The sequence below is a fragment of the Nelusetta ayraudi genome, unplaced genomic scaffold (assembly GCF_046127955.1).
Source record: "Nelusetta ayraudi isolate G7.1 ecotype Tasmania unplaced genomic scaffold, CSIRO-AGI_Nayr_v1 ptg000017l, whole genome shotgun sequence".
Taxonomy (NCBI): Eukaryota; Metazoa; Chordata; class Actinopteri; order Tetraodontiformes; family Monacanthidae; genus Nelusetta; species Nelusetta ayraudi.
The window spans coordinates 247,501-272,967 of NW_027466067.1; the positions used below are offsets into that span (position 1 = coordinate 247,501).

Below are 25,467 nucleotides of genomic sequence, written 5' to 3' on the forward strand. Positions count from 1 at the left end.
TATATATATATATATATATATATATATATATATATATATATATATGTGTATATATATATATATATATATATATATATATGTATATGTATATATATATATATATTTTTTTTTTTTGTTCATTTCAATTTAATATTGATTTTTGATTGAGTCTCTGCTATCAAATCGATGTTGCCTCCTGTGTGATGATCCAATGATGACTAGCTTCATTGTTTACTCTCTGAGATGGGCTGCAGCTCAAAGTTCAGGATTTCAGCCTGGCTGATGTTTGACCGGGCCGCTCTCTTCACGTCTGCGGTCGCAGACAGCTCGTTTCCTTTTTACAACCTCTGCTGATATCACGTGTCGGGCCCTGTCAAGGATCACTTCACTTAGTAAAGGCCCATCGGATGATAAGAAAGCGTGTTGCAAATCTCATTATACACGCTGTGGCCAAAACCCCACACAGATCCGCACGACAGACTAATGTCGTCATGGTGCAGTGTGGTCACCTCCTTTTGACCTGTTCCAAAAATATTAGTTATTTACTGCCATTCTATCAAGCTGAAAACATGTTCCCCCCCCCCATTGCATGGCAGCAGATCAATAGAAAATGTTACACATCATGGAGCCTTTTTAGAAGGGTCCTGTAATAAACGATCTGACAGGTAGATGGCACTGATGTCAAACAAGAGTCTGCTCGACCTGACTAGACGTCTTTCACATATATTCCAGCTGGGGGCAGCACTGTTCTTCTGTCTGAGTCGGTAGTGGCGTCCATGTGACCTGCCTGTTTGAGTTCAAAGGTCATTTGCTTTGAAATTAGGCAGATGCTTGACTACATCGCTGCATCCCTGGCCATTCATCTTTAAAGTTCTTGTTCTTTTTTTTTCCTTCTCGTTTTTACAGTTGACACCTTTTCTCTTTAGCCTCATTATCCTCGGAATCCCCCACACCCTCTTCACTTCTTGCCTTGTTTCTTTTTTTTTTCTTTCTCCCAGATGCTGCAGGACTGCTCCAAGGCCCGCAGGGAAGTGGAGCTCCACTGGAGGGCCTCACCGTGTGCCAACATTGTGCGAATCGTCGATGTCTACGAGAACCTTTATCAAGGCAGAAAGTGTTTGCTGATTGTAATGGAGTGGTGAGTACGTACACACTCTCTCTCTCTCCTCTCTCTCTTTCTCACTCTGTCTCTCACTCTGACTCACACTTACACACATACACTCACATGCACGCGCGCACACACACAATTAGCTGATTGAGTTTTATGAACAACCATAATTCTCCATTTTACATTTATACAAAAGTACTGCCACATTCACTTTATTCGCGCACTTTCATATGTATTGATAAGCATGCATTGATAAGATATGAAAGCACTTGGCTCCAACCGCCACCTTCTTCTGTTTGTGAAACTTCTGATTATTATTATCGTTTGATCTTGTGTTGTGTCAAAAGACACAGAGTCAAGTCAGGCCGCCAACTGGCTTGTCAAAAGTCATCTTGAAGATTTCCAGGATGTACTCCAGTCAAAATACACACGGTGACGAGCTCTGTCCAATTTCACGAGAACGCCACCTTTCAAGACGTCCGTTCAGCCCCGTTGTGCGAATTGTTGAGGGGTGAAATGTCACATTAGTCATGAACATCAAATATCAAATCTGGTCTTGCTTTTGCTTTGCTGATCTGCGCGATTTGATCAAATCTACCACTTTGATTGCAGTCAGCAAAGCGCTGTTGCATAGCCAGGTTAATTATTGTAAACCAACATCTACAACCTCTTACAAAAAAAAGTGACCCGTTTCTTCTAAATGAGTCTTCTGCCTTTTCCTCGCCTCCGTATTTCCACATAGCAGCAGCAGCACTTTAAACCGCTAAACCTCAACCACTTGTCGCACACGCATGCACGCACGCACGCACGCGCACACACACACACACACACACACACACACACACACACACACACACACACACACACACACACAACCCGCGTGCTTAATAAAGCTTGTGGCAACTGCCGTGGTGTCAGAGCGTGAGTGGTCCAGCCAGCCCACGTGTTGCTGCAGCAATTCTTGACTGATGTTCTTCGGAATATGAGCTCAGCATAAAGCGGCATTAAAGACAAATGTTGTGATGAGAAAGTTGAAAAGCTTCCATCTTCTTGATCAGTTGGAGAGCGGGGGTGCAGTGTTCTCCGTCACTTTTACTACTGTGTATTTCCCCGCACGTGCAACGATGACCAGATGCGACTCCTAACAAAAGGTGTTTTGCCAAATGTGATTAAACTGCGTTGTCGCATTGGTTTTCCTTTTTCTCAAAGCGTTTCCTGCTACCGTTATCTGCTGCTCACCCAGTCGGTGCCACCGCACTGTAGTCCTGGTGTGAAAGACAGTAGAGGGGCGAAGGTGTCACCGGCGTTCTCTGCCGCGACTGCTCGTCGAGATGTGCACTCTCAGTGTTCTTGTTCTCGTCTCACAAAGTATCACTTCTGCAAAGAATTCACACTTAGTACATGCATATTTTCAGAGGCGCAGCACCGGGGTGGGGTTGAGTGGTTTGTCGGTGCCTTTCATCACGTGAGAAAACTGTTCAACTGAGGTCGGGGGTGAGGCTGGGGTCGCAGAAGTTGCCCTGTCAGCAGATATTTTTGATTCATCCACAAGACTCGCTGCGATTCTCCTGCTTTCCTGTTCACACACGTTAGGGTAAATCAGTGGTTTGTCTGTCATCATCATCATCATCAAGTCTTGACACCCAGAACACTCGTGATTGTGGATCTGAAACCTACGCAGTCATACTGCAGGAAAAAAAAAAACCTTTAAATGAAACTTATCCAGCGTCTTGAGTATCATTTCCCTGACTGCTGCGAAGGCATTTTAAAAGTCTAGTAACCAAACTACACACGTCAGGGGAAGCAACACCTGTTGGACTCAGATCACAACTACTGGTTCATATTTTATCCGCTTCTGATTAAGTTATATTAAGTGATCGAGTTGAAGTGAATCAGAAGGAAATTACATACCGTACACATATAAAGTAAACATACATCACAAAAGTGTATAATCATAACCATCAATCGAAGCCTGAGTAACTTTTGCCTTTTCAATCCATGTACATTTCTGTTTGTGGTCTCTGGCTGTTTCTGCAGCATGGACGGTGGTGAGCTTTTCAGCAGGATCCAGGACAGAGGAGACCAGGCCTTCACAGAGAGAGGTACTGCCGTCAAATGCTGTCTGATATATGTTTATAGCCATTTCCTCAATCGATTACTTGCCTTTGCAGGTTTCAATTTATTATTCAATTTCATCCACACGCTTGAGTTTCAAACAATTTCAGGTCAAGTGGTTCAAACGGTTTTGATGTGCAGGCAAAATTAAAGGAGGACTTAAAATCTAGCTGAAGCCAAAGTCAAGCTGGGTGTTTTACTGTCATAAATCCTTTGTGTGGCAGTTTTTTTTTTTCTGGGGGGGGGGGGTTCGGTTCATTTTTTTGTGTGTTGCCATTGTGAATGATTCACGTTTGAACATTGTCCTGTTGAATCTGAGGCGGGACCGTCTGGTCACTGCTGCATCGCTGTGGATGCCTATTTCTCTTTCAGAGTTTAACATAAGGGAGGGGATGGGTAGTTTTTTTTATTGCAACACTAAGAGTAAGGAACATTCCAGGAAGGTCAAGATTTTGGCCACCGTTACAAATTTGCTCATCTTTGACTTTTATCTAGAACAGTATACCGGTTTAGAGCAGACCGGAACAACGGTGTGTTGCAACTTGTGAACGTTTTAATAGAGAAGCTTCATAAACTCATCTGAGTCCTGCTCACAGACGCGACTCTATAATCAGAGCCGCCCGCTGTTGCTTGTAGTGTGATCCTGCTGCCAGGTGGCCGTTTGACTAAAACCATGATGCACCTGTGTGAAGCGAGCCATGGCGTCACCACATTCTCTGCCTTCCCAGTCAGGAGGCCGAGGCACCAAAAGGTCTCACTCTGGAATCTGTTTCAGGCCTTTTGCGGTTTCAGCGTCAGCAGTGCAGCCCATAGGGTGTAACAGAATTGATGGATTTGATGGTGACAAATCTACACGACGTAAACGGGTCATTTGTTGCTTCCCTTTAACCTTTAAAATTTGCTTGGACCCAGGATGTCCGGTTCCAGCCAGTCTCAATGCCACAGTTGTGTTTTGAGAGAGACATGGCGTATTAACCAGATCCAGCCGAAATCTAGCAATGTACTCTGAGTCATTACTTTGCAGAATGTTCATTTTAAAACCCCCTGAGGTCACCATTGATTTTTTATTTTTTTTAAATTTTAACATTAATGAAGTGACAGAAACAAAATGAGTCAGTCGAATTCTTGAAAATGGAATGTTAAAAGTCGCTCGATCTCCTCCTGTCAGAGGCGTCCGACATAATGAAGAGCATCGGCGAAGCCATACAATTTCTACATGCCATCAACATTGCACACAGAGACGTCAAGGTCAGTGTCCTAACGAAATTATTATTCTAGGAAAAATTATATTGGTTATCATCATCTCGATTGTGAAAGCACTTGATCCGCCTTTTTGTCTGCGTGAACTAACGTCATGCTTGCGTTTCTCCCACTCCTCCACATCCTTCTCCTCCACACCCTCCTACTCCTCCTCCTCATCCTTCCCCAAAGCCTGAGAATTTATTGTATTCCACGAAGAGGCCTAGCGCCCTGCTCAAACTCACAGACTTTGGCTTCGCAAAGGAGACGACGACTCACAATTCTTTAGCAACCCCCTGCTACACACCCTACTATGTCGGTAAGGACCTTCGTCAGAGGTCAATTTTTGACACTCACAGCAATTATTTTATTTTATTTTATTTTATTTTAATTAATTAATTAATTAATTAATTAATTTAGTTATTTAGTTATTTATACAAAAAACTGAACAAAATACAAAAAAAAAAAATCATGTATGTTATCTTTAACTTTTAACGCATTGGGAAAGACGGGTTTATATGAGGGAGGGAAAAGACGGAAGCAAGGTCTGTCAGTGAGTTTTAACATAATGTATGAGCATAACAAACGTTAGGGTCACCAAGACATTTAACAAGAGAAAACATATGGGGCAGTGTCAACCTTTCAGATCATTCATTTATAGGGTATCAACATATCAAACCCACTTGGTCCAGCGTTTAATAAAAGTGCCTTTCTGAAGGCGCAGGGAGACGGTCATCTTTTCCATAAGGTACATGTCAGTCACTATGCTTATTCACTGCAGTATTGCAGGTGGGTCAGGGGGCAACCAAGGGCGCAACCAATGCCTTGCAAAGGCTCTTTTCCCCAGCGTTTATCAAGATACCAAATAGATATTCATCAGTTTGTCTGACCTGTGAATCCAAAAGTCGTAATAAAAATAATGTGGAAAACTGCGTAGGTAGAATAAACCTCTTAATATTTTATGAGGTCTTTCCACTCCTTCTGCACGCTGACACAGCTGTAGTGCTTTACTAAACCTTGTGTCATTGCTCCCCTCTTCAGCGCCGGAGGTGCTCGGCCCGGAGAAATATGACAAGTCATGTGACATGTGGTCGCTGGGGGTCATCATGTACATCCTGTAAGTTTCAGCCCTGCGCTCTGCTGGACTTTGTCTCATTGGGTTCTTGCTCTCTAAGCCGATGCAATGTTGCTGCATGGCCTCGCTTCTCATGTGCAGGTTGTGTGGATACCCTCCCTTCTACTCCAACCACGGCCTGGCCATCTCTCCTGGCATGAAGAGGAGGATCAGGATGGGACAATACGAGTTCCCCAACCCCGAGTGGTCGGACGTGTCGGAGGAAGGTCAGAGAGTGTTGCAGGGCCGGCCACGCTTGTGTTGTCTGTCAGTCTTGTACTATGCGTTTATCGGGGGGGAAATATTGAAAAATGTTTTAAAGCTGTTGTATTTGTAGAAGAAGCAAATAACGTTAAAAAAAAAAAAAAAGTCCTGAACCAATAACATTGGCCAACTTTTGGCCTGTTACATTTTGATAAGGGCGCATTTATTATGTTATTGGCTTCATCAGTATTGCTAAGATAATATACCCAATTAAGAATTGTATTTCATTCTTGTTCTTGTTGGAGGACATGCCCCGAGTTGAATTTGGCGGTGACCCTCTTTCACACTGACTACACAGTTTTATGCCACGCTATTATTTGGGGAAAATACCCACGGTGACATGCGAGCGCTGGCGATTTACATACATTAAATTTCACACCCGACGGTTTGTTGATCACTTCCTTGAAAAGTTGATGCTAAGCAGATTGAAGCAGGGGTGGTGGTTATCTCGACGCTGCCACAAACCGCCATGCAGATTCATTTCTAGGTAGGCTAAAATCAGCTTCTGCATTTGGCCTATTCCTAGTTGAACCACCATCCCCATGTGTCAGTTGATCAGCCGTGAACAAACTTCATGAGCTGATCAAATCGAGAGTCGGATATACCAGCCACACAGATCACATATGAAGTCATAGTTCTCCCCCCTTCACCCCTTTTACGGTGAAATTGAAACCACCGCCGGTGTTTCTCTCTCTTGCGAGCAGACGTATCGTGCTACATATTCCACATCATGAGTCAAAATGCCTCAAAAGCAGCAATTCCCCTCGAGTCGTTACCGGGAATAATGTGTGCGTGAAGGTCGAGTGAGAGCCGCAGGTCTGCAAGTCTGTGGTCGCGTCCACGTCTTCCGAAAATTAACGACAATGTGTTTGCAGCCAAACAGCTGATAAGAACCCTTCTGAAGACTGAGCCCACTCAGAGGATGACCATCACAGAATTCATGAATCATCCATGGATCAATGTAAGCACACGATTGTGTGTGTGTGCGTGCGTGTGTTGTGTGTTGCGTGTGCGCGCGTGCTAGAGCAGCATTTCTCAACTGGTGGCTCACGGCCCAAAAAAGTGGGTGTTTTGTTTTGTGTTTTTGAATGAACTCATATAGAATATGTATTAAAAAAGTGAAATAAATCAAAAAAGTTTTATATTTTAGGTGATCTAGAATTTCCACCCTTCATATAAAAGGGTATATAAAAGGTTTTTTTTTTTTTTTAAACATTTTTTTCTTTTTTTTATTGAATCATTTCAATAATTTCTTTACAAGAATAGAATAGAAAGTGGGCTAGCATTTTTTTTTGTTTGTTTTTTTGGGAGGGGGGAATAAATTTAGATCGTGACTTCATGATAAGGGAAAAGATGTTGGTCCACCAGTTGAGAACCACTGTGCTCGAGTCCCTCTTCAGAGATCAGATTTAACCTGTGCATCTGTGTGTCCCCCTTCAAAGCAATCGATGGAGGTTCCTCAGACCCCCCTTCACACCAGCAGAGTGCTCAAGGAAGAGAAGGACACCTGGGAGGAAGTCAAGGCAAGTCATCTCCTTTTACCTCATTTGCCAACAACAAGCTTTGTGTTCACACAGCGTGTGTCAAGTAGCTCAAGTGTGCAACCAGCGGCCAACTGTGTGCGTTGGCACTCGCAGGCAAGACGTTGAACTAAACCCGCCAGATGGGTGAAGTATCACGGAATTTGATCAACGGGTGCACACAGGCATAAGGCCCCGTTTACTCTGCATCATAAATACTATGTTGTCGGAATACTGAACTCTACACTAGTGTTGTAGTCAAGGCGGCACCGACCGAGACATTATCAAGACTACAGAGTATCGAGATCACGACAAGACCAAGGCTTTATATCAAGCAAAAATGACAACAAAACAGAAAAAAATGACCAGTATCTTTTTTTAAATTCAAGTTTGCTTCTAAATCAAACGGCAACATCTCCTTTCAGCAAGGTGTCTCTTAATAATTTTCTTTAACATTTTGCTGCTTTGCCAACTATTTTGAACCATTTTCAAAAGAAACAATTTTGCGTCATACAATTATAATATATTAACTAGGGGCCGTGTCACTCTGGGTGTCTGCCTTGATCCAACATATCGAGTCCCCCCCAGTCCGAGACCGAGACAAGACAGAGTGAAAATGCCTCCCAGACAAGACCGAGAAAAGTGGTCTTGAGTCTGGTCTCGAGACCAAGACCGATCTCAAGTACTACAACACTAGTCTAGACCACCGCACACTTGCACCACGTGCTCCTGGCGTCGGGATCATCCGGGAATTAAGACATTTCTCCCGGTGTCCCCTGCAGGAGGAGATGACCAGTGCCTTGGCAACGATAAGGGTCGACTACGAGCAGATCAAGATCAAGACCATCGAGGAATCGACCAACCCGCTGCTAAACAAAAGAAGGAAGAAGGCCAACAACGGCATGCCGGGCCCACAGTCTGCCGCCCACTGATGGATGCACGTATGCATGCACGTTCAAACAGGTTGTAAAAAGGAAGCAATAATTTCTCGACACGAGTCGCGTTGCATGGATTTTTCTCAGTGTTTTTATTTTCTTTTTTTTCCTGTTTGTTTGTTTGTTTTATTACTCTACCACTTTAACAAGCCCACCACTCTGTCACAGAAGAGAAGGTGTGTATTTGTGTTATGACACCAGAGAAGAGATTATGGCTTTTTGGTAAAGGAGAGTGGGGCGGAAGCCTAAGTCTGATCCACCTCCACCTCCTCCTCGTCCTCCTCCACCACCTCCTCCCCTCAAACATCAGGTCATGAGCTCAGAGGGGCTTGTGTGTTGGAATTGGACGTGAAGCCTTAGCATTAGTTAGCAGTAGATTCCTGTCACCACGCAGCCCTGTTCCAGCCCGAGCCCCAACCAACCTGTGAATGTTAACTCAGATGGCTGAATCCCAAAAAAATAAAGAAGATAAAATAGAAGCGCGGGAGAGTTTCTGGTCTCCGCACCGGATGTGTTTGAACTGACAAGTGGAATGTAAAGACGCTGCCCCTGACACACTGTCACTCGTATTTGTTTAGGACTTGATCTCGGGGCGGGCTCAGGTTCGATTTGTTTCTTTTTTTTGTTTCTTTTTTCTTTTTCTTTTTTTTTTTTGTGAATGTGGAACAGAGGCCTATGCACCATTCAGACAGAGCACCTCACTCTCCAGCCCCTCTCTCCTGCCGCAACGCCGCACCTGTTCTGCAGGTACGCGGCCTAGAGCGCGGAGAGGGGACGCCATTTTTAGAAACCAGAGAAGCGGCTCGCCGGCCCTCCCTTCATGTACCGTAGCGCCGAGGGAGAGCCCGAGTCCACCAATACTGTATTTTTTCATGGATTTTATGAACGTATTCTGCTTCGGGCCTTACTGAGTGTTGCTAAAGCAGCAGGGTTTTAACCCTCCCCTCGTCCACCTCTCCCCCTCCTCACCCACTGACCGCTGGGTTCAGGCTCTTCACCCGTGTTGTTGAGAACGTCGCCACACTCATTTTTTCAGGTGACCGCTATGCAGATGTGTTTGTGGGTGTGAAGTATTGCTCGGACCCCCCCCGCTCCCCCACCCCACCCTCCCTTTGTAATTTTTGACTTTGTGGTGTTGTGTTGTTCTCTGACAGACAGCAATAGGGGCATTTATATGTCTTTAAAGTGGTAGCACCCATGAGAGGGGAAAAAAAAACCCAACATGATTTGGCCAGACGGGCTGACTTCTGGCCAATCATTCACTGTTACTGTCAGTCGCACCAGCTCCACTGTCGAGGGGCCTCGGCTCCCTGGATGTTCTCCTCCCCCCCTGTCTGAAAAAACTAAGTAGTACAGAGCTGCTCTGCCCCTCCTCCTCTGACCCCCCCCCCCCCCCCCCCCGCCCAACCTCCCAAGCAGAAACTGACGTAACACCAGCAGGCTGTCCTCGCGTTCAGGCTCGAGAGCGATAGTGGACTGCTTATCGATCCGCGCACTGTGAACGCAGCAGCACACTTTGTATCGTTGTGGGAGGTTGGGGGGTGTCGTCGTGTTCATTTGGTTTGTTTTTGATCCACGTCACTCTGTAGAATCACACCCATCAAGTCACATGGCACCGGCGGATTTCACAGTGAAAAGTGTTTATTTACTCCCCCCCCCCCCCCCTTTACCCTCTCCCATCCCACTGGACACTTTTTTGTTTGTTCTGGAAGCACAGATGTTTGTCTTTTTTTCCCCTCCCACCCCACCCTACCCAGTCAGTCATGAAACGTGTTCAACTCAACCTGTCATTCTTTTGTCTGCTTCAGCTTTCAATTAAAAAAAACACATCAAAGAAAACGGTAATAATTCTCTTTTTTTTTTAATGAATTAAAATGTGGACTTGGATAACACAATTTCAAAAGACTCAAGACTTAATAAGCAATGATTTTCTGCTGAGTTTCAGAAAAAACAATGTCATATCCAAAATTAAATTTCCTTTTTTATTAAGATTCCTTTAAAGGCAACCAATTATTCAAATAGGAAGACATAACAGTATAGTCTTGGTTTTAATAACACCAAAAAACGACACGGTGTTTTACAATACAATAATAATACATTAATTACCATTAGAAACTAATTTCACTTGATGCCTTCCTGGGGTTCTCAAGGGCCTCAAAGACATAAAAAAAAAAAGAGAGAGAGAGAATTCCAGAAAGTTCTTTTGGCCCTGCATTGAGAGAAAATGACATGTCGATCACGTCTCCCCAGCAGCGATGAGTCAGATGGCTGACTGGCTTGGGCTGTGGGTCACAGGTCCGGCTCATGACACTGGTGAGTGGCAATGCGAGATGCTTCTGGAATATACGCGTTTGCGAAGAGCAGGTCTCGTGGAGTTGACTCAACTCGGGCTTTTACCCAACTCTGGGCTGTTTTGCTTTCTTCTTCGTCTTTATTTCATTTTTTAAAGAAAAAAACAAACAAAACAAAGAGCCAGAAGAGGCAGGCAATATCTTGTGTGTGTCGAGTCCAACACACAAACTACCAGTCAAAAGTCTGGACACATACACTGTGAATTTAATGTCTTTTCTTTCATTCTCATGACTATTGAGATTGCAGTTTCTCACTTAAGGCATCAAAACTACGTAGGAACACACATTTAATTATGTAGGAAACAATGAAAGTGTAAAAATAACATGTTTTGTATATTGCCTTTACATCCAGACTAGGAGCACTTGAGAGAACCTCCTCATATTGTAACTGTTGATTGTAAATTGCTGAAATTTTTAAGTTTTGCTGCCTCTTGGCCAGGACCCCCCTGGAAAAGAGCTTTCTAATGTCAGTTGTACTATCCTGGTAAAATAAAGGTTAAATTAAATTATAATAATAATAGTAATAATAATAATAATAATAATAATAATAAGGAATTCTTCAAACTAGACACCCTTCATAAAAAAGCATATCTAAAGTTACTAACGTGTTTTTCTTTGCTGCATTATTACATGAAATCAGAAACAGAAAGTTGTAAAGATAAAAAAAAAAAAAAAAATTGCATGAGAAGGTGTGTCCAAACTTTTGACTGGTGGTGTACATGCAAACTTTACATACATGAACACACAAAAAAAAGCTTGCATCGCTGGTTTGTTACATTCCACGTGCCCGCACCCCATACAGCGGGCTGCGTTTAAACTAAATAAGGGGGTGGGGGTGGGGAGAAGGAGCTCGAGATGTGGTCGCCTTAAAAACAGCCTTTTCCCGCTACCGGGCGGCCCTTTCTCTTCAGGTGGCTGTCGGCATTCTTCTCTGAGTGTAATGAATACCTCACAGTCATCCCTCGCCGCCTGCTGCCTGTGAGAAAATGGTTCAGAAGGGGGCGACGGTGGGCGGCGGGTCAACCCCTTTGTTCTCACCGCCGACAAACCCCAGCGCCTCTTTACACAGAAAACGGAAGATCTCTTTGTTTTATTAATTTTTTTTTTTTTTTGCTCTGTGGTGTCATCATAAGCTTTTACGCAGCCGTCGCAGAATTTCCCTGCATAGGCCTTGATTGCCAAAGATAAAAAACAAACAAAGCCTCAAATCATGCGCCGTGGTCGGAAACCGAAACATGACATCGTTAGAAAAGAGACAACTCAAAACATGGCAAGCATGCGATCGCACTGCTCGCGTCGTCGTGTGAGCGGCTGTGGAAACGCGGCGTATGTTCGTGCGTGTTTGCGGGCGGAGAATTCGGGCACCGGGGCCCCTCGCCCGCCCGCCCGACTCCGCCCCTCCCGCCGGCAGCGGCAGATCCGCTTCACCCGGGTCGGATGTGGTGGAAGCCTCAGTTGATGTAGGCGCTGCACCAGCAGCTCCGAGCGAACCTCAAACGTGAGCAAATGGAGAAGAAAAGGAAAGAAAAAAAACAGCACGCTGAGCTTTTTCACCTGAGCTTCTGGAAACGAGACCACTTACTGTCATGTTGCACCTCGGCTTTCATGTTGTGGTTGCTGAGGTTGCCTGTGTCTTTGACCTGTGTGTCTGATTTATTCAGAAACAAAAGAAAACTTCCTTTTGTAGAAATGTGTCTTTCTTAGAAGTGTGTTTGTGTGTCTGTGTGTGAAAGTGTTCTAGACTCACCACTTTTGCCTTTTCTTGTAAAGACGAGTTTCCTCGTTTTTTGCACTCTTCAGGTTATTTTCTGCATAGACTCTGATCATGTGTTCACACTGTCTGCCAGTAAAAGTTGCCAGAATAGAACACTGGTTCTGTAAAGTGATGTAAATCACTACCAGTATGTACCCAGTATTTTTTTTTGTCTGGGTGACGCACAGGAAGGATGCTAGAGAAGAGAAAATTAAGAACTGGACAAGGAAAAGGTTACGCCTAAAAATAAAGCTGCTTGCAGCGGCCAGTTACCAGAGCATCTTTTCTAATCTCTGCCTTCACAACTTTGCTCATTGAAATTCGTGCCCAAATTCCTGAAATGAGGAACTGGACGTTTATTCTGTACAAAATGTTGTTATCGGTGCTTTTATTTTGAATCTCTGCACGCATCTTCAGAAAGCTCCTGCATGAAGTCCTGTCGCTGTCAAGGCAAACTAGCAGGTAATGTATAAAATATGCTCATTGTTATGGGCTTTGATAAATTCCACCTTCATGTCTGGCCAGCACAAAGAACGACCACTGAACACCTTTAATCTCACCTTTTATTTTGGCGAATCTACTCTATTTGTCTTGTTTCCTCCAGCAAAAGTGAATTCTACTTTCCTTTTTATGTTTTCCAGGACTCGTCCATTAGAATTGCTTTGCTTCCAGTCAATCATCAGATAACGTGGTTCATTGCACATGTGATGTCGATAAGGTGTTTCTGTTTACTTTCCTGACTGTTAAAAAGGAAGTGCTGAGGATAATCGCGCCAATGTTGACAAATGCTGATCATCCATCCATCAATAAAAAATAACTTGCTATGATTTTTTTTTTTTTTTGACTTTTTCTCTTTCCATCACACTTAAAATCTCCAAAGCATTCTTCCAAAAAATTAAAACTTTTTAAAAGCTAAACTACTGCATTTGACATGAGAATTCTGACTGGTGAACTGCAAGAGGAAGCCGCGTCGGTGCTGCAGCGATACTATTCGGCTCGTCCCACGGCTGCTTTGCAGGCGTCTGACGAAACGTGCTCGGAGTAGTTTCAGTACAGAGAGCTGAGTCAAGCCGAGACCCCTGAGTAACTTCACCGTCGCTTACGCACAGCCGCCGCGTTGTGTGAGAACACTTGCGGCGGCTGTGCGTAAACGGGTGTCAAAAGAAGCGTCTTTAGCCTTCTGCAGCTTCCGGGTGAAACACCTGCCCTGGAGCCAGGTGCTTTTTGTTTTGGAACTCTTAACATGTTTGGAAGGGGACAAAAAACAAGGCAGCTGTGAGGTGATCGCAAAGGGTGACGAGGGGTTGGGGGGGGGCGGGTGGCTATCAGTGCCCTTTGTGATGTCACAAAAGGTTGAATTTCATAGCAGTGGTTAGTAAATGTTCTTTGGTGAAACACCACGGAGGTAAATTTTGACACTAGACCTTTGAAAGAGCGAAGTTGCTGCAGCATCTGATTCCTCACTGTGCATCGGTAGTCAGAGGTGACGGCTTCTGTAGCTGTGTGCATGCGTGCGTGTGTGTGTGTGTGTGGCTGTTGTGCAAGAGCGCCTGTGCAGCAAGGCTGGCTAGTTACAGTAACAGTAATGCTAAGCTACGGCAGGAGCTCTGCTGGTAAGTGATGATGTAGGTCACGTTTGAGGTTTGGAGCAGCAGACTCTTCGATTGACACTTGAGTGGCTCCCCGCGCAGGATGTGATATCGAGAGTCGTCTACCTGTCAGTCAGTCTGTCAGTCTGTCTGTCGAGGTCGACAGCTCGGTCGTCTTGTGAAAATCATAATCAACACATTTTTTTTTGAATTTGTAGAAAAACATAATTTATTTATTTATTCATGATGTATAAATGAAATGACATAAATAAAAAAATATATACTTTTTTTTTTTAGTAAAAGGAGTAAATAAATAGCAAAGACTAACAAGTTGTAGTTAGACACAATGTGGTCTGCAAACTTTGTCCGTAGGACAAAAAACGGAGACAAAAAAAATGGCAACATTGACAACATCAATCCTCCAGCATCTGGTCAGTTGCCTCACTGTCACAAGGCAAATAAATTAGGTCATTCTTTCAGATGTCCACCGAGGTCAGGGGGTCGTGACCCTCAGGCCAAGTTTCCTCTGTTTCGTTTGGAGGCCAGAAACGTCTCGAAGAAGTTGAAGAGCAGGTTGAGTTCACCCATGGCCTTGTACAGACCTTGGCTTTCCATCTGTGGACAAACACAGGAGCAACATCATCAGCAAGTGTTGTTCAGAGGGGCCTTTCAAAAAGGCATCAGCATCAGAAAGTCTTTATTTATTTATTTTTTGCCTTTGCCTGGGGGGGGGGGGGGGGCGCGTTTGACACCTCATGCATTTTCAATGTACCGTATTGCTTTAAGAATCGGTCTTAAGCCTCTGAGTGCAGTTTATTTTTAGTACTGTCACCAACATTTATCCATCATGCTGTCCGTGCACTGCTCTGTCCAGCTCATAACTGCATGTCTCAGTGAGATGACGTCACTTGCAACACACCCAGAGCACAAGCACTACAAGAATATAGTTGTTTGGATAATTAACAATAAACATCTATGAATTATTTAATAAATGCAGCCAGACGTTTTTTTGTTTGTTTGTTTGTTTTTTTTAAAGCACAGATAATTTTATGGCAAATATTCAATAACTTATTGGAATTTAATATAACATTAAAGGTGTTTTAAAGTAAAGTTGTTCTTTCCCCACTGCTGTAGATAGTGTCACCTTACCTGAGTGTATGTGGAGTTCAGGGTTCTGATGTCAAACTGATTACGGCAGGCGAAGTGATGTCTCTGTAAGAGTCACAGCGGAAACCGTTTTCAGTCAAAGTGGCTTTTTTTTCTCTCTCTCTCTCTCTCACTCTCTCTCTCTCTCTCTCTCTCTCTCTCTCTCTCTCTCTCTCTCTCTTCTTTTCGTTGTTCAGAACAAAACAAGCCTGATCTAGAAGTGGGTGTACATCCGTATCCGTGTGTCATCTACTCCTCTTTTCCAAGGAAAAGGTGAAAAAGGGTGAACAAAAAAAAAAAAATCTATAGGAATGTCTGACTAAATGTCTCGTCACAAATCCCTAGAGAGTTACAACAGCAACAGGTCTGGACTGCTCCATCACATCGCAGTTCCTGGATTTAGTAGGAAGACCTCTAGAAAGACCGCACTCTGGCGTCAAGTCAAACTGTGAACTCATTCAGTTGAACTATCGGATCACATGCCACTCCCGCCACTGTCAGATAGACTCACGCAGGCGTTGACGTCGCCCTTGAGAATGTTGAAGATCTGCTGGATGGACTCGACGTGGGGCATCAGGTTCCGGGTCTCCCGCGTCACCTCGGCCAGCGCCGTGGGTAGCACCGTCTGCAGGTAGAAGCCCAGCAGGCTGTCCATGGCCTGGCACGCGAACGGCGTCTGGCGTGGGATGGGATGGGATGGGATGGGGTGGGGTGGCGCGAAACAAGCAGAGAGTCAGACCACGTGCCGCTGCGTTTTGTTTTCATTCTGACTCATTCATTTCGCTTCTAGTCGAGTATCGGCTTGGAGGGAAGGGCGACTTCCACACGTCGGCCGCTTAGAAAGACAGAACGGCGGAAAGAAAGAGAGAAGAAACTCACAGTGAAGGAAACTTCCACGCTGGAGTCCAGCAACGACGTGTCCAGGTCATCGTTGGCTTCCTGCAAGACGGACACAAGGTTGGTGCTCTGTGCCACCGCCGCATCGCCACCTCCGGAACCAGAGCGGACTGATGCCGGACTGGTGGTGCGTGTCGAACTTACGTAGAAGTCCTGGATGTGTATGTAGTTCTCCCGGAGCTTCCTCAGCCGGCTGGGGAAGTTCTCGACCAGCCTGCAGCAGCGGCTGACGCAGACCGGGAGGCACGACAGGCTGCAGCAGGAGCTCAGGAGCAGCAGGGCGGACAGGAGGAGGCGCGCCGGGAGCATGGTGTCGGTTCGGAGGTAGTTCGGGGTCGGCTGGGTTCCTCTGGAGAGTTGCACAAATGCATGGCTCTTTTGGGTGCCGAAGTTGTTAATTTATAGCGAAGCAAAGTGCCGCAGAAAGGGAGGGACTAACCGGAAAGGGGTTAAAGTTGTTGGTGCATGGGAAATTTTTAAAGCAGCACAGCCCCCTCCCCCCTCCCCTCCCCCCAAGCCACCGCACAGAGAAGTTCAGACGATTAGTCAATATTGTGTCGTCACTACTTTAAAATCGTATTATTTATTGATTTAAGTCATTTTATTTGATATTTGATATTAGTTATTTTATTTTGTTTTATTTTTGAGTTTTGCCTTTTGCTGATGACATCAGTAGCACACATTGCAGTTACAACCCCTTTATTATGCCTTTGGAAGCACTTTTGGAACTTATAGAGGGGAGGGGGGGGGGGGGGGGGGCAGGTGTTTAATTTAGACCACCGATGCCACAAATCTTCACAACATACCCCTTACACTCACACATGTACATTTTCATAACAACACGGGAAATAGTTCCTCATATGGAAATGAAATGCTATGTTGTGGTTTGATCTGATGACGTTGTGGATTCCCTAGGTGAGGCCGAGAGCACCGGAAGTGAGCTACATACATGTTCGTTACACGTTCGAATGGAAAGAGAGAAAGAAAAGAAAACAGATTGGTGGCGAACTGCTGGTGCAGGGTACGCAGCAGGTGGTTTCCACCAGTACTTTTTCTGTTTTCCCCTCTGATCCAGCACTGACGAGTTCAATCTTTGTTGGGCAACACTGGCAATTTGTTGGGAAAATCATTCAAAGTGATAACCCGCCTCTCCCTCAGCAATGCAAGAGGGCACTTAAGAATTGCAGGATGGTCTTCAGCGGCTCGGCTGAGTTCATGTTGCGCTGCATGAACGCCGAGTTGAAGCTGGAGTTTTTCTTATTCTCCTTTTGAAAGGATCCCAAATTTGATGAATGGACAACTTTGTGACCCTGAATAATTACAATTTGGTGAATGGTATGTGATTAATAAAAAAATTGGCAGTTATTTCCTTAGAAAAAAAAAAAAAAAAAAAACAGTCAAATAATGCTTGCTTTTAAAGACTTGAGATGGGATGTAACCACCCATATGGGTTTCTTTTATTTATTTTATTTTAACAGCTGCAATAATTTATTTTATTTGTTTGAGTAAAATGGTGAATGATTGACAAAGTAAATATTTATATTTGAAGTACCATTTTCAAATGAAGAAAATTTGAATGTGATGCAAATGGTAAAATGTCCCTAGAATCCCTCCTGGAAACACGGATCAGGTGTTGAATCTTGACTGGTCACAAAGAGGACATTTTTCAGGTCCCTGAAAAACTTCCGTATATGATTTAAAAAAAACAACAAAACAAAAACAAAACTCAAGTACAAAGTACAAACATCTAGTTTCTTTTCTTTTTTTTTTTTTTTTATTTAAGCACTAAGGTGCAAAAGCCACAAAAAAGACAGCAACATTACAGTAATCACAGTGGAAATAAGGTCACTGAGTTATTTAGCAGTCAAAATTAGAATAGCAGTTTCGCTGCTCTCAAAAACGCAGCACTAAGCACCAGAATATTATAGACACTAGAACGTATATATGTACACGCTTTGCAGTTGTGTAAGTCATGTGGGAATGAGTCAGCCGAGACGTATTGATGGGAAACCCTTTCAAGTCATCTCGGCTGTGTGGTGGCACCTTGGTTTTTCGCTGCCCGTTCATATGACTTCTAGTGGTCAACATGCTGTCACACCGCATTAGCGATGTTAGTCAGCGCTTCCATTTGGCGTCAAGTCGACATGCACCACATGAGAACCTGCATGACAACTGCTGAGTCAAAGAGCCAGAGTTATGTCGTCTTTGAGTAAAAGGGGGTCTTATAATATAACGGTAACTACAACATTGACTTAGGGATATATTATTGCACACGATGAACAAAAATGAGGGAAAAGATGCTGATCAATAAAAAGTAGCTATAGATCAACAACAACAACAACAAAAAAAAATCAGAAAATTGCAGGCCTGGGGCCTTTCTGTGTGGAGTTTGCACGCTCTCCCTGTGTCACTGTGGGTTCCCTCCAGCTTCCCCCCACAGTCCAAAAACATGCTCGTGAGGTGAATTGGAATCTCTAAATTGTCCGTAGGTCTGTGTATGTATGCGAGTGTGATTGGTTGTTTGTCTCTATGTGGCCTTGTGATGAACTGGTGACTTGTCCTCCAGCAGACCCAGTGACCCTGAGCTCTGGAATGAACAGGTATTGAAAATGAATGGATGGATGGATGGATGGATGGATAGTTTAAAGGAATAAAAAAAATAGATTTAAATCAACCAAAGGTCTTAGTAGAAAATAAAATGATTCCTTATTTTGGAAAATCCCAGTCGGACCCCCTATTTGGATTTGAGGGAAGATACATTTTGAGGGCATAAGCAGGTCCATAATGGAGCTTATCTGGCCCATTGAACACTTTTGCTTCTCACCAAGGCATAAAATACAGTTTTGAGTCCATTGTTGTTGCATTTGATTTGGCGTAGGTCTTTGCATCGTTACGCCCTTCCCGACAAAACCCACCCAGGTTTAGGACTGCCACAAGGTGGACGCTGGATGCTGAATGCTGAATGCTGGCCTGCGCCCCCTACAGGCTGTCCAGCGCCTGGCAGCCAAATAATGTCCAAGATGGAGAGAGACAGCAGGTGCACCAGGCCCCTTCCGCTGTAGTGCGCCACTGACAGGCTGCAGTTCGCAGTTCGCTGACCTCAGCAGCAATTGCCAGAACCTCCCAGCCTCAGGTGAGATGTTTCTCAGAGCTAGCAAAAGAAATGCAGGGCAGACATCCCTCTTTTCCAAGGGGTTATTTTTCACGGCCGCGCTCAGCTCGGATGTCGCCTTGGTCAGATGTTATCGCGGCGACACAACACCTTCCTCTCGCCTGTGAGCGGCAGTGGCTGGATCCTGTGTGGTGAAAGGTGTCTCTCTGTTGAGAAGTGGTTGCTGCAGCGCTCTCACCACTTTAAACTCAGTTTCTGGTGACGTCACTAACCGCTGCCCAGAGTTTGTCGTTAAGGCATGCTTGCAGCGCAGACGGTGCAACGCCTTCACCAACCCTCCGCACCTTTCCCCCCCCGGAGGCAGGCAGTATTTCTTCTTTTTTTTAAAAAAAAAAAACAAAAAACAAAAAAAACAACAGGTTAACTTTTCTTTTTTGGTGAAAGAGTTTGCACAAGTTCAGAAGTTCTTTGAATCCGCATTCCTTTTTACTACCTTGCCTTGCTTGCTGTGTTATAGGAAATCGACCGTGTCTTCACGTCTCTTCATTCCTCTTTCACTTTCACTCTTTTTGCGCGTGCACCATTGCATCCTCACTGCTGGCACTTGAGCAAAGGGGTTGTTTTGTTTTTTTTGTTGTTGCCCAGTTTAATATGATTGTTGCGTGAAGGTCATGACATGGTGACATACTATGTCATGTGGCAGCCACCTCAAGGTGTGTGTGTGTGTGGGCCCAGTATTAAGTTTATGATTTTTCCATTGTCTTTTGTCTGTGACCGACAATAACCAAAGTGTAATTTTTTACTAATTCCATAAATAATCAGCATTAACGTCACGGTCACCTTCTTCGATCACCCCTGCTGGAAAATGTGAGCCCTCCTCTGGTTGGTCCATGTGCTCCGCTTGCATCATGCGAAAGAAAAAAAAAAAATGTTTTCGGTCGTAACTCGTCGATGAATGATGGTGTGAACAGAGAATGACTTTGTAGACGTAAAGAGGAATGCAAATGTGGAAAGAGAGCCGATAAGCAACGACTTTCTTAGAAACCCGCCTTTCTACTCAAGTGAGCGAGCGACGGCACCAGAGTTTATTACCCGACTTTAAACTGTAGTGGGGTTTCTCCTCCTCCTCCTGCTGCTGATGCAGCTCTCTGGGTGGAGGTGAAACTGCGAAATTCCCAGAAAATGGGAAAAGGAGAAGTAGGCGAAACAGCGCCTGTATTGAATCTGATCTTTCTCAAGTGGATCGAGCTGGATTGATGTTTTCCTAGAATGTGACTTTTTTTGGTTGCCTGTTGAGTGGGCACATACGTGTGATCAGCCTTTCACGTATGTCACACTGACGGTGTTAACCGCACTCATGTAAGCAGCCGTCGGTGTGATGGCTCACATTTTTCCATGTTGTCAGAACGCCTTAGTGCTGAATTCAAGAATGTAAAAATAGTTTTTTGATGAAATCTGAGGGCTGAATCACAGTTTCTGTGTGTGTTTTTTTTTTTTTTGGTCCTAAATTGTTTCCTTTCTGGGTACATAGAAACTCAAAATGTGATGAAATAAAGAGCTGTGGGAGTGTGGGCGCCTTGGTCAGCAGTTTGAACCACAATATTGGTGATGATGTTGATGTTATGCTTCAGTGTTTTTCACGCTAATGATGACATTTTTCTTCTACCGCCATCAACAGGACACAGCGTTAAGGTGTCTTGACCTTCCATGCGTCATTAATCACACACATCTCACTCCCTTATCTAGAAAACTGGCAAATGCTGCAAATGATAAAATCGGGTCCAGAATTGAAAATCTTACAAGGACCGCCACCTTGAAATTGAAATGATACTCTTTAATGATGACCACGATGTTAAAATGTGATCACATATATATATATTTTTTTTTTTTCTTGAAACTCAATATGAACAATTTGAGAGTTTTGCGGATGGAAAGAACGGTGCTCGCAGTATTCACAGATTTTAACTTGCAGATAGGAAAGAGACAACAAAAAGCAAACAAAATATTTTTTCGTGTGGCGACCTCAGCCAGCCAGACAATCGCACAGTAGCTTCATCATGGATATTATATCTAACATTATCCAATGTCCGAAATGAAGAATATTGTATATTTCAGTGTTACTTTGATTCTAGAAAGAGTGATGGAGACCTGTGGGGACGTTGACGGCGCCGCGTGAGCACCACAGAGTCATGTTGCGTTTTTCCTTTGTTTTTTCAGTTTTCATTTTAGTCCGCGCGCCGCTGAAATTCCACTGAAAGTCAGTGGCACTGAAATTCCTAACTTCTTGTTTAACTCCAGAGTGCGTATGCGAAATGTAAAAATGCCACCAGTGCCAATAGATAAATTTTCAGTTTTGGTTGGGCTGGAACCCTCGAGCCACTTCGCAAGAAAATGAGTTTAGAAAGAGAAGCTGTCATCGTGAGTGACGTCATCCCTTCAGTGCCTTTGTCAAGGATACTCATCATCATCATCATTATCTATTATTACTATTATGCACTATTTTACAATGGCTGTATGGATGACACTAGAAAGTCAACACAGGATCATAACCACCGCCTGACTGACTGACTATAAGTAAGTTCACAATAACAGAAACCAAATACAACGTTGTTATGTCGCAAGATTTCACATCTTTTGTCATACTTCTTTCACTGCAGTTACGTGTTGCGTTTGAGGTTATGTGAGGCATTTGAGTTACGTGGTACGGAATTTAATACGACGCATGGATGAAAAGTTAGGGGCTTGTCTAGACGGATGAGTCAGGTTTAACTCTTGGGATAGCGTGATCAGCAATATTAATATTTTTATGACCATGTTAAGCTCTCAGCCAAATCTTACCATAATAAGTTTTTTACCCTTTTTTAACCTCTTTCCAAAAAAGAGGAACTTCATTCATTTCATTTCAGGAATTAATTTTGCTCTTTATTTAAAAAGAAAAAAAAAAATACAATGTCTAAAGTCAAAGAACAGCAACAGTAGAAATGCCCTAAAGGTACATTGCTGTCTAAAATATCATACAAAAATATATTTGTTAAAAATATAAATATTTCGATGTTTGCACCATGTTGATAAGAAAGGCAACTTTAAAAAAAACAAACAAACAAAAAAAAACATGTTGAACAGTGACATGGACTCAATTCAAGTACAAAAATAAAATAAAGAAATGCCCAATGATAGTGAAAGTGAAAGTGCAGAGGGTCAGCGGAGGCTCCTCTGCTCCAGCCCCTCCAGCCACGCCAGCACAGTGTCCAGTTCTCCCACAGCCTTCTGGGATGCTTTGCTGATTTCCAGCTGTCCAACACAGAGGACAGACCAAAGAAGTGAGTGGGAAGAAGTCACGATTGAACATATGCAGCAAAACAAAAACAAACAAACAACCTCCGCTAAATTCCACCCCCCCCCCACCCCCCCCAAAAACAGAATGCAGTCTGGTAAATTATTTTTGTAACATAAGTTTGTTCAGTTAATTCAATCAAAAATGCCGAACTTCTACACTTTAAGAGAGGAATAATGAAATATATGACAAAGTCAACATGTAGTCTTGTTCTAACACCAATTGACAGTATATTGTGACTGTATGGCTACTAGTGACGCACTGTGGCCGCAGATATGACTGCAGGAAACGTTTTTTTGCAGTCAGTTTAACATTTTTTGTATGCTGAGATGTTTCCCCCCAGCATTTTTGTTTTTTGTTTTTTTCTTGACATTCATTCTGGTTTTATTCAAGCTTCACCTACTGAGTCACAACATGAGTTTTCTCAACAAAAAAAATTCTCAATCTCATGTTCAGTGAGCAGCAAAGCTATGGCAAAAGTTGTTGGTTTGCCGGTGAGAAAATGTGTCAAGTTGATACTTCATGTCATAATTGTCCTGTCTATACTGCAGTTAGTGTAATTGAACAGATGATACAACTTATTTTTTTGAAAGGATTTAATCATAATAATGATAATAAGACCTGTCATTTGATTGTTTAAAAAAAAAAAAAAAAAAAAAAAGCATCTGACTAGTGACGCCTTGTGGCCACATACTATTACTACAGACAATCTGTGCAAATTACATCTTTTTTTTTTCTTCTTTTTTTTTGCGGAAAAGCTTTAAATCAAATCAGTTGTTCATCAAGACTTTTATTATTATTTCATGCTGTATTAATAATGTGGCCACTAACTTGTGGTTAATGAGAATCAAAGCATTACACATTTCTGGGCCATCACGTCAAAGGGCAGCAAGTCATTCTAAGCAATAATGATAGCGATGACTGACGTGGTGCTCTATAGCGCCCTCTGCCGTTTGCAGCGACAACAATTGACTTGAGGAGCATGCGTCACTGCACAGAGTCTCATCCTACGACACAGCACCTACCTTGTTGTACTCGGTGTGCAGAGTGTCGACTATTCTCTGGGTTTCCTCGGAGCAGCTGCAGTCCTGCACAGGGACGGAGGCACAAGGTCGTCATTGCCGGCCCAGTGACACTCGTACCCGAGACGGGCAGCAAGCCGCCGGGGCGCACTTACACATTTGTGAATGCTGCGTCTGATGGTGATGAAGGAGTTGGCCAGAGCGCTGCAGCATCGGCGGTCCTCTGGCTGAGGGGACGGGTAGTTGCCGAAGACCCTCTCGATGTAGAAGCGCAGCACGAGACGCACCAGGCAGCAGGTCTGGCCGCTCTGCGTGGGAGAGACCAACACACGCACACCAGGGGTCAGACAGGGGTCGACAGAACAAACCAAACCGAACCGAAACAAAGCGGCAAACCTCACCTCAACATTAGTGATCCAGGATCTGTCCAGAAGTTTCACTTCCACCGCCGTGTCTCCTGACATCTGGGGACGACAACAGTTTGATACACATGCGATTCTGCACCTCGACTTCTTTTTCCTTTAACGTGTCCGTACTGAACTCACGGCGCTCGCCCGCAGGCTGGAGTAATGTTTCCTCATCTCGTGCGTGTGAGCCTCGACGGAGCAGCTGTTCAGAAGCAAACTGCGGCCGTGCACCAGGTCGCTCAGGCAGCCGAGCAGCAGCAGCAGCAGCAGCAGACAGATGGAGGTGAAGGCCGTCATCGCTGTGGTTGCCCGAAAAAAAATGAGACATTTGCAAATTTGTCTATATTAAAAATACAATGCAAATAACATAATCTCCTGAAGGATAAAGCAATTCATAACAATTCCCAGAGGACTGGACAGCATGCCAACGTCAAACATGCCCAAGTGAAAATTAATCAAGTCTTCTATAAATGCATGAACTATTTTGTTCAAAAATCCATAACCATAACCCAAACCATAACACTTGCACCTCATCTCTCATCCCAACCTTCTGTCTGTGATTTACAGAGACCATTGCTCATCACCACCTGCGCTCAGACTCACCTGTGTGTGTGTGTGTGAATCTCTGTGTGTGGTGTGTCTCTCGGAGGAAGCGTCCAGAGGCAGGTGTGCTTCTGTGTCTCCATAAAGCCTCCTCTTTATAGTGGATCAGGGGGATTTTTCACCAGGCCTTTCACAACTTGCAAACGCGTGCACACGCGCACACGCGCACACACACCTGTGCACAAACTGGTTGGAAGGAGAAGGAAGTGCTCCTCGATTAGAGGAACTGCCGGCTGATGTCCCAGGGCCTGATAGGAAGAGTGAGGAGAAAGGAGCGATGCAAGAACAAAAGGTTTCCTCTTCTTTGACGCGGAGTGAAATCATTGCAGAGAAATTCCTTGGCCGTGAACACCGATCAACCTAATTGGCTCAGTGAGTCAGACGCGCCTCTCACCCGCTTGTTCCTCGTCTGAAAAGTCCTCAAGGCATCATCACCGCAGTCCATTTCACGCGACTTTGTGGCTTTGTCACCCAACGTCACAGCCGCTATTAAATGCTGCACGTTTATACAATAATTCACCTTTCCTTTTGGCTGTTCCCTCCGGCCTTGTTGCCAGAGTGAATCATATAGAATTGATAGATTGAAATTGGCGCAGCCTTTTAATGTTAAATGGCTCTCACCAGCCCAACTATTAAAGTTACAGTCCCAGTGATCGTCACATCCCGCAGGATGTGAAATTTGGCCAGATTTGAGGGTCAAACCCACAACCTACCAGTCTCAGGGCAGACAATCTTCCACTGCACCACTGAGCTGGACACGTAGGTTGAAATTTCAATGGACACTTATAAGATGGAGAGAATAACAGGATGTGAAAACGACCAGATGCACTTGTTTGTGTCAGGTTGGAAAAAGGATTTTTTTTTTTTTACAGATTAATTGTGTAACACAGCACTCTTTTGCAGACCTGGGATAAAACGTCATATCTTTATATTCAGATATATGAACATACAATAACAAAATGAACTTTCCTTATATGCT

The 25,467-nt window shown here is 44.0% G+C and overlaps 3 protein-coding genes and 1 long non-coding RNA gene across 4 annotated transcripts in view; 1 reads left to right on the top strand and 3 right to left on the bottom strand.

Annotated features, from left to right (window-relative positions):
- The window catches only part of mapkapk2a (MAPK activated protein kinase 2a), an 18,169-nt gene extending 9,822 nt beyond the window's left edge, over positions 1 to 8,347 (top strand). The window contains exons 2-10 of the mRNA XM_076024423.1: positions 978 to 1,117; positions 3,125 to 3,189; positions 4,371 to 4,450; positions 4,634 to 4,760; positions 5,483 to 5,558; positions 5,658 to 5,782; positions 6,695 to 6,780; positions 7,262 to 7,342; positions 8,122 to 8,347. Of these exons, the coding sequence (XP_075880538.1) occupies positions 978 to 1,117; positions 3,125 to 3,189; positions 4,371 to 4,450; positions 4,634 to 4,760; positions 5,483 to 5,558; positions 5,658 to 5,782; positions 6,695 to 6,780; positions 7,262 to 7,342; positions 8,122 to 8,271 (930 nt within the window). The 3' untranslated portion in view covers positions 8,272 to 8,347. The remainder of the gene's footprint in view (positions 1 to 977; positions 1,118 to 3,124; positions 3,190 to 4,370; positions 4,451 to 4,633; positions 4,761 to 5,482; positions 5,559 to 5,657; positions 5,783 to 6,694; positions 6,781 to 7,261; positions 7,343 to 8,121) is intronic.
- Positions 8,348 to 9,601: 1,254 nt separating this feature from the next.
- On the bottom strand, positions 9,602 to 10,128 carry LOC142887106 (uncharacterized). Its single transcript, XR_012926503.1, has 2 exons — positions 9,683 to 10,128; positions 9,602 to 9,649 (listed from the first exon to the last, which is right to left on the bottom strand). It is a non-coding gene; the product is annotated as an uncharacterized LOC142887106 (long non-coding RNA).
- A 4,082-nt stretch (positions 10,129 to 14,210) lies between these two features.
- Positions 14,211 to 16,409, bottom strand: il10 (interleukin 10). Its single transcript, XM_076024427.1, has 5 exons — positions 16,155 to 16,409; positions 15,993 to 16,052; positions 15,625 to 15,789; positions 15,117 to 15,179; positions 14,211 to 14,582 (listed from the first exon to the last, which is right to left on the bottom strand). Exons 1-5 carry the CDS (start codon positions 16,317 to 16,319, stop codon positions 14,478 to 14,480), a joined length of 558 nt encoding a protein of 185 aa, XP_075880542.1. The 5' UTR covers positions 16,320 to 16,409; the 3' UTR covers positions 14,211 to 14,477.
- Positions 16,410 to 22,205: 5,796 nt separating this feature from the next.
- Positions 22,206 to 24,182, bottom strand: il19l (interleukin 19 like). The gene is made up of 5 exons (XM_076024433.1): positions 24,024 to 24,182; positions 23,880 to 23,942; positions 23,634 to 23,786; positions 23,482 to 23,544; positions 22,206 to 22,413 (listed from the first exon to the last, which is right to left on the bottom strand). The coding sequence occupies exons 1-5, from the start codon at positions 24,180 to 24,182 to the stop codon at positions 22,321 to 22,323; spliced, it is 531 nt and encodes a 176-aa protein (XP_075880548.1). The 3' UTR covers positions 22,206 to 22,320.
- Between the last annotated feature and the right edge of the window lie 1,285 nt (positions 24,183 to 25,467).